At 33.4% G+C, this 16,533-nt stretch overlaps 3 protein-coding genes across 9 annotated transcripts in view; 2 read left to right on the top strand and 1 right to left on the bottom strand.

The window, feature by feature from the left end:
* The window catches only part of LOC122569292 (E3 ubiquitin-protein ligase MYCBP2), a 263,946-nt gene extending 254,041 nt beyond the window's left edge, over window positions 1–9,905 (bottom strand). For all 4 annotated transcript variants that reach the window (XM_043730116.1, XM_043730117.1, XM_043730119.1 and 1 more), the window contains exons 1-29: window positions 9,307–9,905; window positions 8,737–8,800; window positions 8,422–8,658; window positions 7,911–8,357; window positions 7,517–7,834; window positions 7,270–7,437; window positions 6,967–7,185; window positions 6,687–6,888; window positions 6,217–6,609; window positions 5,904–6,069; window positions 5,767–5,849; window positions 5,561–5,692; window positions 5,276–5,473; window positions 4,999–5,195; window positions 4,671–4,923; window positions 4,151–4,594; window positions 3,950–4,077; window positions 3,655–3,881; window positions 3,393–3,573; window positions 3,145–3,331; window positions 2,946–3,080; window positions 2,730–2,872; window positions 2,027–2,662; window positions 1,675–1,942; window positions 1,319–1,605; window positions 915–1,240; window positions 720–820; window positions 437–646; window positions 142–286 (exon numbers count right to left, since the gene is read on the bottom strand). In XM_043730116.1, the coding sequence (XP_043586051.1) occupies window positions 142–286; window positions 437–646; window positions 720–820; window positions 915–1,240; window positions 1,319–1,605; window positions 1,675–1,942; window positions 2,027–2,662; window positions 2,730–2,872; window positions 2,946–3,080; window positions 3,145–3,331; window positions 3,393–3,573; window positions 3,655–3,881; window positions 3,950–4,077; window positions 4,151–4,594; window positions 4,671–4,923; window positions 4,999–5,195; window positions 5,276–5,473; window positions 5,561–5,692; window positions 5,767–5,849; window positions 5,904–6,069; window positions 6,217–6,609; window positions 6,687–6,888; window positions 6,967–7,185; window positions 7,270–7,437; window positions 7,517–7,834; window positions 7,911–8,357; window positions 8,422–8,658; window positions 8,737–8,800; window positions 9,307–9,401 (6,590 nt within the window). In that variant the 5' untranslated portion in view covers window positions 9,402–9,905. The remainder of the gene's footprint in view (window positions 1–141; window positions 287–436; window positions 647–719; window positions 821–914; window positions 1,241–1,318; window positions 1,606–1,674; window positions 1,943–2,026; window positions 2,663–2,729; window positions 2,873–2,945; window positions 3,081–3,144; window positions 3,332–3,392; window positions 3,574–3,654; window positions 3,882–3,949; window positions 4,078–4,150; window positions 4,595–4,670; window positions 4,924–4,998; window positions 5,196–5,275; window positions 5,474–5,560; window positions 5,693–5,766; window positions 5,850–5,903; window positions 6,070–6,216; window positions 6,610–6,686; window positions 6,889–6,966; window positions 7,186–7,269; window positions 7,438–7,516; window positions 7,835–7,910; window positions 8,358–8,421; window positions 8,659–8,736; window positions 8,801–9,306) is intronic.
* A 368-nt stretch (window positions 9,906–10,273) lies between these two features.
* Window positions 10,274–14,321, top strand: LOC122569569 (RING finger and SPRY domain-containing protein 1-like). 4 transcript variants are annotated; one of them, XR_006317511.1, is made up of 13 exons: window positions 10,275–10,646; window positions 10,718–10,898; window positions 11,005–11,330; window positions 11,463–11,628; window positions 11,718–11,900; window positions 11,987–12,053; window positions 12,140–12,280; window positions 12,384–12,499; window positions 12,580–12,723; window positions 12,818–13,035; window positions 13,107–13,367; window positions 13,449–13,617; window positions 13,698–14,321. XR_006317511.1 is itself a non-coding variant. In XM_043730800.1 (12 exons), exons 3-12 carry the CDS (start codon window positions 11,116–11,118, stop codon window positions 13,534–13,536), a joined length of 1,599 nt encoding a protein of 532 aa, XP_043586735.1. In that variant the 5' UTR covers window positions 10,274–10,646; window positions 10,718–10,898; window positions 10,986–11,115; the 3' UTR covers window positions 13,537–14,321. The 4 variants fall into 4 exon arrangements, 3 of the variants coding, with proteins under 3 accessions (XP_043586735.1, XP_043586736.1, XP_043586734.1); XM_043730800.1 differs by having other exon boundaries at window positions 10,274–10,646; window positions 10,986–11,330; window positions 13,449–14,321; XM_043730801.1 differs by having other exon boundaries at window positions 10,755–10,898; window positions 13,449–14,321.
* Window positions 14,322–14,864: 543 nt separating this feature from the next.
* The window catches only part of LOC122569565 (serine/threonine-protein phosphatase 4 regulatory subunit 1-like), a 151,788-nt gene continuing 150,119 nt past the window's right edge, over window positions 14,865–16,533 (top strand). The window contains exon 1 of the mRNA XM_043730784.1: window positions 14,865–15,008. The gene's annotated coding sequence lies outside the window, so the exon portion shown is untranslated. The remainder of the gene's footprint in view (window positions 15,009–16,533) is intronic.

The raw sequence follows: 16,533 nt of genomic DNA, 5'->3' as shown, positions 1-16,533 counted from the left end.
TTATTCGTATCTCCTTTACTCGTTTTACTTGATAGTATTATGTGAACGACATTATGTTACCAATAAAGGCATTACTCCTTTTTAACGTCAGTTCTTTAGCGACTGGTTGCATAAAATGAAGCGTTATGATTCAGCACTTACCTGAATGGAAGCACACCGTCGAGCGCCTGCAAGACCGTAGGAGGTGAAGCTAGAGCGAATCCTCGTCCAAGTAACGTCGAGTGTACGGAGAAAATCCTCTTTGCAGTTTCTTGCATGAGTTCCAAATCCTCTTCCACTTCTTCGTCTGAAAAGGTACAGTCAAATTCATTAAGTAACGAAACAATTGTCAAATACGATTGTATATTTCAAACTATGTGTGTACGACGGAAAGAAACGTGAATTCTCTGAATTATATGAAAGAAATATTATTACGATTAAGACAAGTAATACATACTAGACACGGACGGTAACGGAAGATTTCTCTTCATGAGACTCGCGGCACAGGCACCACCAAGAAATGATAATTCGATTTCCAGGTTTTTCAAACCATTTCCTGATGTTATCCAGTCGTATCCAATAACCAGACATTTGAATCCGTATGTAACTGCTCTGTCGTTCCTCATGTAATCGGAAGCGGTTTCCAACGAAAACATAACTTCATTTCCTGAAATAATAAATAAATCGATTGATATCGATTAAGCATGCAATTGAAATTATTCTGCAAAACGATCGCTTACCTGGTAATACGATCGCGTTTTGAGGCCATTGACTTGGTACATTACTCAATTTATGCAATACAGGCCAATGTAGGGGCACATCTTCTGTTGATGTGCTTATCCTAAAAATATATATATACATCCTCAAAATAGATGATATTACGTAATTGTTTTTCGCTGTGAAACTTGTGGACGATATGAATTAATTATGCTTACCCCGTAAGAGAAGGAGGGATTATGTTTGGAATATACAATTGTAAATAATCTTCTGGTTGAGCTGTGCCACATTCTGGTGTGAATTCGATGGTTAACCACTTGACCGTTTCTGGGAAGGTGACCCTATAGTGGGACACGGTAGCAGGTTTATAAGGATGATCGCTTTCCAGCCAAGTATAATGATGACTAGAAGTAATGGGTGTGGAAACGTGAGATTGAGCTTCACTTTCTTGGGATATTTCAGACGATCCCATTGCAGACAGCAAGTTAAGTGCCGCAACATGGGGTAACATTTCTTGAATTAAAGTAAGAATTTGTACACCACTCTATAAGAAAAAATAATCTGTTAAAACTGGAAGGGAAAATAATAATAATTAGAAAAAATACAAGATTGTTAGTCTTACCCTAGGGTCTGATGCAGTGAGAGGACTTATATGTGCCATAACCAATGGTAGAAGAGTTGTCACAAATGTCGCATTTCCAAGAACTTCAGTAGTTACGATTTCTTCCGCCCTTTCCCTTGCTAACGTAAAAATTTCGTTTGATCTTTGAATAATCGTAGCTGTCATAGCAAGAGCACATTTTCTTGCTTGCACCTCAACCATTGCTTTACTTGTATGTTGACCGTCAGAGTCTTGGGGATTTGAATGATAAAGTATGTGCGGTATTTGACCTCTGGTCTGTGTTGTACCTACAAAGACAATATATGTTATTATTCCTATTTAAAGAAACGCAATATGTTTTACGTATAACAATGCACCATTGAAGCTTAAGGAGCAGGCCGTGAAAGTAAACGTAGTTCCGTCAGGTCCTTTAACGACGCTTAAACCAGCATCGCCATTACTTGTACGGCCTCCACGATTCCTCAGTCTAATAGCGTACTTTACATTTTCCTTAATGGGTACAGGTTTATCAAATTTTAACTCTACTATATCATTAACACAATCATCTGGTCCGAAAGAGCCTCGTGTAAAATCCAAACTACTCCAACGTTGAGTATGAGATGGATCGTTGCCTGTGTTATTTTGCTACAACATGTACGGTACGATAATAAAATAAAATTATTACAATAAAACAATTAGTTTTATACGAAAGTTTAAGATAATACTCACATCGTCAAGTAGTTCTAATTCATAGTCATACATTCCAACACCTCCATAAATACCCACCCCAGCGATAACGATGCCAGGTCTGTCGACTGAAAAACAAATTGCATCTGGAGAGCCATTACCGGTATTCCACGATCTTGTTTGATTTACTCGGGTAAATCTCGAAGGTGTAGTATACATAAGTCTGCCGCAGGCTGCTTGAAGTTCATCGTCATTCCCACTAGATTGTGCCGCTAATTCAGCAATCACTCGCGCTAACAAATAGCAACAATGAAGTACCAGTTCTGGCAGTGATTGTGTCTTTTTTCTACAAAGACTTTTCTTCACAGGAACTAGAGTCAAATCTAACAGTCTATCAAGAACATCACGAAATGACCAGTTTAAAGTTTCTTTGCCAGAATTTTCCACTTGAGATTTATAACTAATTTGTTCGACTAAAATTGGGTATTGATGACATTCGGTTGAATTTATCATTACTAAGCCCGTATTGTCGGATGGACTAAGTTGCCGTTTTATACTATCACTGCTATCCATGATGTTATTTAGAATTGGGAATGTACATCGAAGACGAATAGTAGGATTGCACAGTGCTGCTAAAACAGCCGATAATAATCGATCTTTTGTGGATTGCCCTTGCTCCTGTAAAACACCATAAATTATATAATAAATACATTTTAATTCATAAAATTGCAAAATGTATACATACTCTGTCAATTTCTGATAGTAGGTCGCATAGAGATGTCCACTTTAAAGACGCTGTCGGATAAAATGCATGATAACAGGCTACAAATGTTCTGTGACATTCGTCTAATATACTATTTGTCATCTTACTATTTATGGCACTAGGACCTATACAAATTATTTCATTATAAAAATGAAAAACAATATTTAAAATAAAAAATTGTATTGCACGTAAACTTACTTTTGCTTAGTCGCGTCTTTCCTTTGCTTTTCGTATTTAATGGTACTGTATCGGATAAAATTTGATGTAACAATGCACGTATTTCGCCAATACATTCTGCTAGTCGTACTGATTCGGCTGGAGTTTTCTTTCCCACTACAAGCCATTAACATTATTTAAAAATAATACTTAAAAATTTGATATAAAATTCACTACATACCTTGATGAGGATAAATCTCATTGGTGTAGGTTCTAAGTAACCGTAAACTAGCTTTACTAATGTAAACTAAACGTTCCACTTCAAGGAGCGCGTGAAATGAAGTGGCATGAGCCATGGTATCATTTAATGTTGCTTTTAATGTATTCCAGCTCCACTGAAGGAGAGATATTAATGATTGGAAACATTCCTAAAAAAGGAACACCTTTATTTACATTACTCTGCATTTAATATCAGAACTAAATACGTACTTTAGTGACTGTTCTGCTGAAATCTCTTTTTAAGACATAAACGGGTTCAATTCGATCTCCTTGCCTATTAGACGCTGGAATATCGGGTGTAACAATTCGATACAATAATTGTGGAATTTGACCGGCATTTACATCGGATCCATTATTGGATCTCTTCGAAGATTTAAAATAAAATATAACTCTAGTGGAAGAAACAATTAAAAAAACGTAATATTCGTCATAAATTTACATTCTTTGGAGTAAAAAGGTTGTTTTTACTAACTGGTCTTCTGTTGTGACCATTCCTTGACCACCAGAACCGCAGTCGCTAGAAGGTCCGCTAATTTTAGCCCACGCAACGTACCATCTATTTGCTATTACAGGAACTGGTTCATAAAATAAAATAGAATATTTCTGTCTCGGTCCACATTCGTATGGTATTTCCTCAGATTCTGCTATAAGCTCGCCATCATTTTCTTGATCTCCTCCATCCAATCCGATATCAAAGACCTAAGATGATATTTAATATAACTCTTGGTATAATATCTCATAATGTATTAAGACTATAATATTAGTACTTTTATTTTTGCCATATATTCTCCTCGACCTCCAAACAATCCGTATCCTCCTAACATGATATCAGTGTCAGACATAAATCTAATAGCCTCGATGGAATGTGCAGAATATCCCCAACCGCCACCATGGCCTAAAGATTCCCAGGATATATACTAAACAGATATTAAAAAATATTTATCTTTTTCCATCTTCTTTATACTCACTTTCAAATCTATTAACTGTAACAAAATCTTCACGACTATACGCATTTCCGTGTATTAATTGGTTATATTCATCTTCTTCTATCATAGACAAATTTTCATCTTGTGCTTGTGTAAGAGTATCCAAACAACCCAATAAATGCATTGCAGCCTGAGAACGTGTTACAAAACAGTTTGAAACTACCGGTAATGCTAAACCTGGACTCAAAATGGATTCTTCCAATCCAGGAATTGTTCTAGCTTCTGTTGATATAATATTATATAAACTTATTTCACTATTTATAGGATTAAAAGTCCAAATCACGTTATACAAAGGATCTAAACACGTCGCACAATTACTGAAATCAACTTGATCTGGCCCACTGTAACTGTTACAAGTACCATCTCTTTTGCTTATAACTAAACATTTGAAAGAATTTGCATGATCGGTTTGATGTGGAATTAAAACTGAAACAAGATTTATAATTAGATGCATTTGGCAATGTAATAATGATGGAAATATAATTTACGAAAGAGGACATACTTATGCAATTTTTATTTGCCATAACAGTACTCCTTGTTAAACTAATAGAATTTATTTCATCAATTTTGACATAAGTTTGATCTCCACTTGCACCAACCCATGTTGCTCTTCTACCCCATTGTGGACCAATATTTGGAACTGCATTAGGATAACAATGTCGGGGCTGTGTTCTATCAGAACGACAACTAACTTGCGGAGAACTATTTGAGAGTTCATTTTGTCCATTCCACCAATTTATGCCCAATTGCCCTTTCTATGTAAAAAAAATATATATATATATTGTACTGCTTTTTTTGTTATCATGGATAACATGGTTCTTAATACGAACTTGATAAGCTCCAAATGTAAACACTTCCCCCTTTGATGTAAGTACAACGGTGTGATTGCTTCCAGCAACAACTTGTGTTGCAATCCCTGGTAGTTTAACATGTACTGGACCAGCATGTGCTACCAAATCTCCTACACCTAACTGACCATATATGTTACTACCAAATGTATAAACTTCTCCATTTTGTAAGAGTATCACTGTATGTAACACGATATAATGGTTAAACTTCATTCTATAAATTTACTGAAAGAACTTAATATACATTTTGAAGCATTACCTGTATGATGTAAACCACATGATACTTGAACCACGGGACTTTCACTAGGTATAGGAACTCTAGCTGGTGATATACTAGCAATTCTTGTAGCATCACCTCGTTCAATGTCACTTCCGCCAATACCTTCCTCATTTATTAAATTAGTACCTAATCCTAATGCCACTTTTCCAGCAATTTTTTGAATCACACTTGGCCCAGCTACTTTGCATAAAATTTATTGTTATATTAACCATCATAATTCAACTTAATTTTAAAATATATCCACTACATCTATTTAATACAGACATGTTTGATTATTCGGACCTTTTATCTTCAATCCATACTTCGCAGTACTCGGGCCTGCTTTCGTTCTCTGTTTTTGCTTTATTTCTCCTAAGCATCTTTGTAAATATTCTCGAAAATTTGAACTTGATCTACCTACAATGTGATATAAATAATTTTTAAAAATGTTTGATTAATATTAGTTTATTAATTTCAAATCAAATTTTTACCATTAGTACAACTTTTCCTTGCGCAAGTGCGACAGCATCCACATTCCGCGCATCCACTATCCCCTTCACCACATCCACATTCCCTGAAAATACAAACTTTAATTTCTTATACTATATGTATGATTTACCATACGTACTGGCCTGGATTTCGATCTGGACGTATACTGCTTAAACATGATATACTGTAGCCAGTGCATTCTCGGCATACTGTGCAAACCATGCAAACACGATGCCTCCATTGATGTAATCCTGGCGGACACATTCCTTTTGTTTCTTCCCAGTCTTCAGTAGATTCCGTACCATCTAAACAGATATGAGAGTATTAATTTCCATTTATATGTTATTAAGGAATATTAGAAGTATATAATTTATACATTGTAAATTTTTTATATTATATATATATATATAATATAAGTTCTTAATAATTCTATAACAGTTATATATAATTACCCTCTTCAGTTACTAAAATTTCATCCTCTGCTGTACCTATTTCTACAGCAACTGAGGAGACATCTTTATTTATAGAACTATGAACTGTATTAAAATCTCTACCACATTGTCCTTTATTGTTAATTCCAAATGTGTATAAATGTCCTTTGTTAGTTAATGCTGCAGCATGAGCTTTGCCTAATGAAACATGAACAACACAAACATCTCTGAGATCAGTAACTATTCCTGAAGCCGGGTCACTATGCAATGTATCTTTGCCAAACATCAGCAAGGAACCCTCCCTTGTAACTAATGCAGTTGATCCATTATTACAGGCAGCATCCACAATAAACTGCCCATCTACTTTTGATATCTTTTTTGGTCTAACTGGCTTAGGTTGTCGTCTAACTTTGTCTAAAAATAAAAGATATATGAAAATATATGCCAAAGCATATTATCAATTTCACGTCATAAACTAATAATATATTTACTATTATCACCGTCTTCTCCGCGCTTAGCAGTCCCAGCAAATAAAACTGAACCATTTTCCATAACCATCACCACATGTTGACCATCATGACCAGCTGCAAAATTTACAAGCCTCTGTCCTCTCATAAGTGTTAGTTCTATCCATCTGTTAGGCCTTGTATTACTTTTCATACCAAGGGAAGTTCCTTTTCCACTATATAGAACCTTTAATATGCAATATAATATGTATATTTCACGTCTCTATATAATTTTTGACGTATTAAAAAACATTATGTTGCTTACTTTTCCAGATACAGTTTTTAGTAATGCAAATTCTTTTCCTGCAGTAACTGTAGCTATTTCATCGTCACAGCCTGTATTTAATGTATGAGTGGTTTGTTCTTCATCAAAAGCAGCGTATCCAAAAACATCTACACATTTTCTTGCCAATTTTAACGGCAATTCTGATGCGACTGTTACTGGATTACTTAATGTATTTATTGTTCTGACTACAAAACCATCCTGTTAAAACGTAAAACATAAAATTTATATTCAGTTTTAGTTAATGTACATTTTAGAAACACTAATTCAAAAGCAGAAACTAACATCTTTTCCAGCAGTTATCATTCCTAAACATTCGCCATCAGAAAACATAACAGAGGATGACCAATCACGACCTTCTAAAACAGCAATCTCCGTAACTGAAAGAGTTTCTGCATCAATAATTAATAACTCGCTCTGTTTTCTCGGTGTATATTTAAAATACAGTGTGTTCTAAAAAAAATTAATTGTTAGAAGAATATTTTTTATAGATATAATTATGCATAAAAAATGAATACTTAATTAAACTAACATTGGCATAACCTAGCCAACCCGTTTCTGTTGGATAAAAGTCCGCTTTATGAACATACATATGACCCCAAATAGTTCCTCCATGACCACTGCCAATCTTCAATAATCCTCTACATGTATGCAGATACAGGTACTTTCCATCGCTCACAAAACTTCGTCCATTTAGTATTATATTATTTATCTCATTTGGTAACTTAAGCGTAGAAGTATAAATCTTAGCACACTTAGGAACTCCATATGTAATCCAGTCTGGTCGTGCAAGTTTTCCAAGTAAAACAGCTTGTACACTTCTTTGCAAGGATGTTAATACACATGGCATCTACAACATATAAATTAAAATCTCTAAAAACTTAGAAAAATATTCTATAGTATTACGAATTTGGAAAAGGATTTACTTGAATATTTTGAACTGCTAATGCTCTTGGACACATGAGTAAAGCTGCTATTGCTGCCAATAAACGACCAGTATCTCCTCTAACAACCACAAGACTCAATAAACATGCACAAGCAACTGCAGTCAAATGACTACCATCATTGGCAGCTGCTGATTCTGGGCCGTGTGAAGTTGCAAGATCCAATAATAGATCAAAAAGTGGATCTATGAAAAAAAATTTAATATGAATCTTAATATGAAGTTCACTATGAAGTAATAAATTTGTATATGCAAATGTTGATATTTGTATATTACCAATAACATCATCTGGTTCAGATTTAAGGCCTTCAGGAAGTTGTCCTTGTAATACATCCAACAATGCTGACAGTGCTTTTGTACACAAAGCAGGTTCAATTGTTCTACTTTCTCTCATCAATGTAAAAACGCTTCGTAAACCAATACCTACAATCTAAACATATTTGAATTCGTATATAATTCTTCCAATGTACATAATCTATAACTCTAATGGTTACCTTTGGTAAGCTCTGCAGAGATATTCTTTCGTCATCATCACTCTCAGTATCAGTAGTTTCACAATATTCTGGCGAGGGTGGATGATTATAATTTGATACGCTACAAACTTCATTTATTTTAGTATGCCTCTCCAAAATAGCATTCCTGACGCTAGCAAATACAGCAAATGCAGAAGCATTGCAGGATAATTCTATTTCTGGTAGATTATTGTAATTTAAATCACCACTTAAGTCAATCTGTAAACATTGAAGGTACAAGTAACTCGTGTTACAAAAAAAAAAGAAGATACAAACATAAAAGAAAGTTAATAATACCTTCTTTTTATCCCTTTTTCGTAAAGATTTATTTTTTTTACATTTTCTCCATTCTTCCTTATTTCTAAAAAATAAAATATATAATGTAACACATAAAACGCTTTATAAATAATATATTATTAACAATTTTTTACAAGGATGCATTTGCATTTATAAAGTATTGTAAAAACAAATAAGAAAATATATTACATGTTTAATGAATGACTATAAGTATATGTTTTTGCATATTATCATGTTAGATCAGATAGATAATTAACAATGGATAAATAATTCAAAATATCAATCACAAATTAATTTATAAATTAAGTCATTTACTTCATCTGAGAACTGTCAAACTGATAACCTAACGTACAGCTTTAATAAACAAACAATTTTAGGTTATTTTAAATATCTACGAAAATCATGATATAATTTCGTAGTACGATAACATTGTATGACATATTTAGAGAAAACAGGAATAGGATTATCAGAAATTTTGTTGGAATTATTGAGTTTGATAAATGACAGATGAAGTCACCGCCAAAAGCGTCAAGTAAACAAAGGTGAAAGGAGGTTATACACATTTCGCACCTCTGTGCTTCAGCAATACTTTTAAACAGATCATAAAAACATTTCACATAATTCTCCGGTTCAGGCAGCAATCTTTCGTGATCCCCGGACACCATGTTGTACACAAAATTTTCAACGTCCGAATCACCAATTCATTTTCGTAATACTATTGATCGTTGACATTCTCTCGCCTTCCCCATGTGATCGCATCGCACGATTTATAAAAAAGGCCATTCGACGATTTCTAACAAAGTATTTATTTATTCGACCTACGATTTTAAATTCACATATATTAAATAATTTAACGGCATATTATTTTTGTAATATTCTAAAACGGCGAAAGATTCGCTTCTGATGTATGTTAAGAAATTCGTCTTAAAAGTACCAGACGGACCGCGACTGCCTTGCGACTTCGACTCTTCGATATATGTTATCACTTTAAAACAGATTATCATTCGATATGGCGGCTACTTTTCAAATAACCTTCCTTTCATAACTGTAATTTTATAGAGTGGTTTATTGGCTGAATCCTACATTTGTTAAGATATTTACGAATATAACCAACTTCGTACAACTTTATTATATGCAAATATAAAACGATACGTGTGATAAATTTTATATATTTATTCCAAAATAAAATATCTTTACAATATTTATATTTGTTGTTTATATGACTTAGTGAAATAAGAAGTATCTTTAAAGGATAACGACTTTCTATTTAAAAATTTTATTTTATGAAATAATATGACTTTAGGTTATATGAATAAGAGTATAATTATTAAATTTGATTTCGTTATTAGACCATAAAAAGCATGTCCTTATATATGAAAAATCTATATATAAGTTGTTCTTAACATTAATTCTTGAATATTATGTATTTATAAAATGTTTACGTTATTCAGTTAATATTGTATACGTTACATCCAAAATTTGAGTTGTATAAAATTGTATTATATAAGAATTTCCATGTTCATATATTTTTTTAGTATAAGAAAATAATTAACATATAGATAAATGTTTTATCGTACAGAAATTTAATTAAGTAAGCGTTAAAAAGATATACTGACGTAGAAGTCTTATCTCATATATGATTTAGAATTGATCACCTCACGTAAAGTATAGTGTAGTATGCGTATCCTGTTATGCTGAGAATACTGTTTTGAAGATTATTGAGGACATAACCTAAGCGACACAATTCAGAGTGCAATTACGTATAAATCTATATTTTATTGGAAAAGAAGCAAGATGAATATGATTTTATAAATTATTTTATAAACGAGTAATCAAGGAAAATTGCTGAAGAATTGTATAGCTTCTTTCTATTCCGATAACAACATAACCAAATGACAGCCCTCAAGCACGTATGTAATATTTACACATATAATTCGATAAATTATTTAAAAAATTATCATTAATATTTTTTTATTTATAGGCAGATTATTTTAACAAATATATAACTATAATTGTAGACTGATTTTTGCTTGTTACATATCTTGGTTGGAACTGCATTTATCTATATATTTAAAAAAAATGACAAGAAAAAACTACAAGAAAGTAAACAAAAATTTTAGTTAATTGTAATGAAGGAACGTGATTCATGTGATATATTTTTAGTATGTATCATGACAAAGCTTTGTATTTGTAAAAAAATTTAATGTTTACATATCTGTAAACATATGTTATAAATATTGTTATTTTAGAAAAGAATATTACTTTTAGTTACATTGGATACAACAGTTAATAGTACACAGGTCACTTGATTGTGTAAATATTACTTAGAAAATACATGTGATAGAATATCTTTAAAAGTATCATTATAAACGTGTGGGAATGGGTAATTGCCTGTGTAAAGATACACCAGAAGAACTTGAAACGTATAATAGACAAAATCATGCAGAGACTGAAAATACCATATTACCAGAATCAAGTGTTGGCACAGTTGCATCTGGTGATATGAACACTACAACTTTTAAATTTCCAACTTCAGCTAACATTGATAAATTGGTACTCGAAACTCTTGGAGTAATTGGTTTCCTTGTTGATAAGTGAGTGTTACATACTATAAAGTATGTTACCTTATGTAATTATGCTCTAATGAGTATTATAGCTTATATGTAAGTATAAGGCTGTTATTAGATTTATTAATTAATAATTAATTAATTTTTATGCATATTCAGTGAACAAGAGCCACCACCTGCAATGTCAAAATTACATGCTATTGCTGATAAAGAAGATGGGTGGATACAAGTTGTAAGTTCAATGGTTAACGTTATTCCTATGCATAATCCATTAGGTCCTTCAGTTATCACACTTCTATTGGATGATTGTCCATTACCATCAAAGGTATAATTTTACTTCCATATGTTACTTGTTGGTGTATAATGTGCTATATGTGATGTATAACCTGTGCTATAGGTCTTCTAACTTTTTAGGAATTGGTTCTACGGTTGTCGCACATGTTTCAATTATCTCAAAAACTTGGAAATGTACAGACCAGTGCAACTCAACAACGTAACATCTGCGTGGTATTGGGTTGTATAGCAGAAAAGTTGGCTGGCCCAAGTAGCATTGCTATATTATCTGATGAAACTTTGGATTATCTTATTTCAAACATTGTAATTAAGTATCACTACTTGTATAATTAAGTATATGCATATAATTTGTTTAAAATATTTCATTCATGATTTGTATGTTATTTTAGAAAGAAGATATTGATCCTTATGTGGTGTTATATGCATTAATAGCCTTGGAAAAATTTGCCCAAACTAGTGAGTATTAATTCCAGTAATTTGTACAAATAGCGATATTTTTATTAACTTACATTTAATAAATCATAATGTTTTTACTTCACTAGGTGAGAATAAAATAACTATAAAGAAACGTTTAATGGCAGAAAAGCCAAATCCATTGCTAGAATTGGAAAAATGGGCAACCGAAACTCATTATATACGTCGTCAAGTAGGTTTTTGTGCGCGATGGTGTTTAGACAATTTACGTAAGTATTAAAGTGTGTATATATATAAAATATTAAAGCATACGTGATACACATGAATAGCAATGGAAATTACATAAATATATACATATTTTCATTATTCTAGTTGTTATGGAAGGTAGAAAGTATTCTCACGATTCAGTGGATACAACTGGTATCAACGTAATGTTAAACACAAAGGATGTAAGCGAGTACCTGAAAATATCGCCTAACGGTTTGGAAGTAAGTTTTGGAAATATAATATATTGGGTAATATTTACATATCGTAAGGCTTTCTGTTATTCTTTTTATTGTATTTTTAGGCTCGGTGTGATGCATATTCATTCGAAAGTGTGAGATGTACATTTCAAGTAGACTCAGGAATCTGGTACTATGAAACACTTGTTATAACTACAGGTGTAATGCAAATTGGATGGGCTACAAAAGATAGCACGTTTTTAAATCACGCAAGTTTTGCATCCTTAGCGTAACATGGACGATTACGATATATGGATTATTTTTGCATATTTTATTTTATTTTATTTTATGTTATTATTGTAGGAAGGCTATGGTATAGGTGATGACGAATATTCTGTGTCTTACGATGGTTGTCGCCGATTAATTTGGTATAACGCAGACTGTGAAAGATATCCTGACAGACCTTGTTGGAAAGCTGGTGATATTTTAGGTTGTTTACTGGACTTGAACAAATTAGAAATAATATTTTCTATAAATGGTGTGCGACTAAGACCATGTGTTCAAGTTTTCAAAACAGTACGGTACGTATTCTCTTTCTCTCTCTCTCATCTGAATAAGACATTCTTATTAATGGTCATCCTAAATATTTTAGGTCAGGATTTTTTGCAGCAGCCAGTTTTATGTCGTTCCAACAATGTCTTTTTAATTTTGGGAATGTACCCTTTAAATATCCTCCTACTGATCGCGAATATCAGAAATTTAATGACCACGCTACTTTGAAGCCTGAAGATAAGGTTGTGCTTCCTAGACACATATATCTAGATCAATTGAGGAAACTTAGTGTTAGAGAGGATTCTTGTACATTATGTTTTGACCAAAGAGCTTCAGTAAGATTGCTACCGTGCAATCACAGGTATCCTATATAATTCTTTCACGTATCTTAATCCTCTTTTCATGATATTAACATGAAACGTAAAAACGAATACTATTTCAGAGGATTCTGCCAAACGTGTTCGAATCAACTGATAGAGTGTCCAATGTGCAGAGCTACAATCGAAGAAGTAGTCACCGATAACACATGACACCACACGAGCGTACCGGCATTTTTTAATACTCTTCCACTATCTTTCTCATATTGTATGATTCTCAGGAACTGCCGCGAGGTAACCACAACTGCATGTCATGTGTATCATATATTAAACCTGGTTATAATGTTTTATACATTTCTTTTCTTACAATACAGTATTTTAAATCAAGAGAAGGACTACAAATCAATCACAGAAAGAAAAATTGTATTTAAATATATCGCTCCTCTAAGATATGTCATTCTGAATGTTACATTCATATATGTAGATATAACATACAAATTGTCATATTACAAATTCAAGTTACAGAAGAATATCATCTTATATCTACCGGCTGTGCAAATTACTTTCCCTAGGTTTTACCTAAGAACATCTTACATCTAATTAGATGTTTACAGTAAAATAGCGAGATAAAAATTTAAATATTTTTTTTACTCTATACACATTAGAAAAAGAGGTAAAATTTGCAATTTACATCTGAATTGCTACCAATGTTGTACATTTCCAATTTAATGTTTGTGACTGGTTCACAAATATGTAGACACTATTTTGTCTATGAACTTAAAGTTCTCTTGTGTTATATTATGAAAGTCTGCATCATTTATTACTTGTCAAGACTGACAAGCAAGTAACTGAATTTGCGCTGTAATGTAAGATTGATTTTAGAAAACTGTAAAATATTATCTTGTAGCATATATGGAAAGAACATATATATATTGTATAAGCTTATATTATATTCTTGTGAAGATATAAAATGTTATCATATGTATAACTTTGCAAAAGTTTTCTATAAGTTCTGCCGATTTTTATTCATCATCTCCCCTATTGTTTAAGATAATTCATTGTCATTTGTATATTAAATATATATAAGTGACGCGTCTATTTTATATATTTTTTATTTATTAATTGCAAGATAATCATTGCTTTGCAATAATTACATAATAATCAATATAATTGTGCAATTTTCGGTTAATATAATAAAAGAAATTAAAAATTTTGGAAATAAAGGTATACATATCACACTGTATATACACATGTCTTTACATATATGAATATCCTACTTAAAATTTGTAGATTGTAATAAATATCAAATTAATTACTTGGCAATGTCGCCGAACGCCGAAGATCTGCCATCGATTTGATTCTTCATTCAACATTTCTAAGTAGCTACTTTTAAATAAAATGTTATAGCAATTTTTCAAATTGAAAGAATCGTTGAAATCAGAATTAAAATTGGCAATATCGATATGTCCACGAAGAATGTCAAGAAACGATCTCTCGATTTGGAATAGTTAAGCGCGTGGCCACGGGGACGCGTTGCAGTTTGTTACAAGATGGCGGGTGAGTGAGTGCCTGTGGATCGAACGAAGCTGCCCAAAAACACGAGGGATTTTCAGCTAACCCGTGGTGTTTGTGGGTTTCAGATATATCCTACATCCAGAAAGAGAACCTGGACGATTCTGACGAAGGTGAGTACTGACACGGAAATACATTTTTGATGATCGTAAATGTTCGCGGAAGGGGTCGAGTATTCGGCACGGTGGCCCCACCATCGAAGCATGCCAGTGTCTGGCGTGCATGGCGGTGGCGTGGTCGTAAATCCATGCCCGTCTAAGTACATTTTATCTTGCATAATTTTCGGGTTGGCCGGGCTTGAAAACTTCATTACCACGCATAACAACACGATTCAGACACCTTTGAACGGGTGTCACGTTTCAGTTACGACTGTAACCCGTATGTCACGCCGTGATTCTCACATGCGCGACCAAGTCATGAGAGTGCCTCGATGGCGTTTTATCGGTTAGGGGGCGCCACGAAACGTGCCGCGCTGTGTTTACCTCGACCGCAGGCTGAAAAAAGAAGAAAACAGAAAAAGGGCACGCGGTCGCTTTGCGTCCTCATGTATTGTTCCTATCCATTTTCGCTCCTTTCGCGATCCGCTCGAAACATCATACATTTTTCACCGTTTCTCCAATTTTTATATATTGCGATCGTTACTCTCGACTGACGACATGTTACGACAGTTAATGAGTCCTACACATTGTCCTACCAATTCCTAATAGGGTTTATTTTGATTGTACTTTATGAATAGATATAAGAATGCTCGAAATGATGTGATTCTTTATATCGTTAATGTCTGTAATAAAAAAAAATGTTTATTTAGGTACATCGATATGAGTTAAAAATAAATTAAAATTTTTTACAACGTCACAGTTTTGTAGTTTTATGCCTATGATATCGATACGTGTAATTTCTTTCGTATTCATCTAATGGTTTTTTTGAAAACCGATTGTATTGAATGGAATAAAAGTATCCTGGAGGGTTCAAGTAAACAGAGTTAATGCGCGGTTATTCGCCTATCGGGGTTACTGATCTTTCGACTTCCACGTATTTACTAGTGCCATCTGTCGCATACAAAACCGAACCACATTATTAACTTTCAATAGAACTTTTCGCGTAGGATTTTCAAACTTCTAATTGTAAGCACACGATCGAAATATATAATGGAAATTTATAGCGTTTTGCAGGCTCGATCAATAACCGATTTATCGACGATACACGTCGTGCGTGGATTTTAGATACGTTACGAAGCGTACGATGCGTAAATCCTTATCGGAGTCTGCTGGACCCTCTGGGCCGATAATGTCGGCGCTCTACGTATACATATAGGGCATCCACCTTTCTTTCTTTTTCCTCCTCGTTCCCATGCATACAACCATTCTCACCAACTGTTGCTGCTGACTAACTCGTAGTTGGTTCTAATCGACTTTATCAAACATTCCAGAGGTCGTTTATCAGCTTGGCTCGCTTATATTTCCAAGCGCGACTAGATAGAAAAATATTTAAGCCTGTGCCCTTCGATCCTCGAGGCAACGACCCGATCCGAGATCGCATCGATCATGAGACTGTCACACGAATTCCTATTAATGAACTATTCTATCAATTTGAACGATTCATGAAATTTGTTCGGGTTTTTTCTCCTCGATCTCGCGG

This window comes from Bombus pyrosoma, linkage group LG7, assembly GCF_014825855.1.
Source record: "Bombus pyrosoma isolate SC7728 linkage group LG7, ASM1482585v1, whole genome shotgun sequence".
NCBI lineage: Eukaryota > Metazoa > Arthropoda > Insecta > Hymenoptera > Apidae > Bombus > Bombus pyrosoma.
This window is presented reverse-complemented; position numbering and strand designations above follow the sequence as displayed.

Excerpts from the sequence above, each read along its gene's own strand:
- LOC122569569 (XM_043730800.1), top strand. The coding sequence starts at position 11,116 with ATGGGTAATTGCCTGTGTAAAGATACACCAGAAGAACTTGAAACGTAT. Across the intron at positions 12,724-12,817 it reads ATAGCACGTTTTTAAATCAC|GAAGGCTATGGTATAGGTGA; the intron begins GCAAGTTTTGCA and ends TTATTATTGTAG. Across the intron at positions 13,036-13,106 it reads CAAGTTTTCAAAACAGTACG|GTCAGGATTTTTTGCAGCAG; the intron begins GTACGTATTCTC and ends TAAATATTTTAG.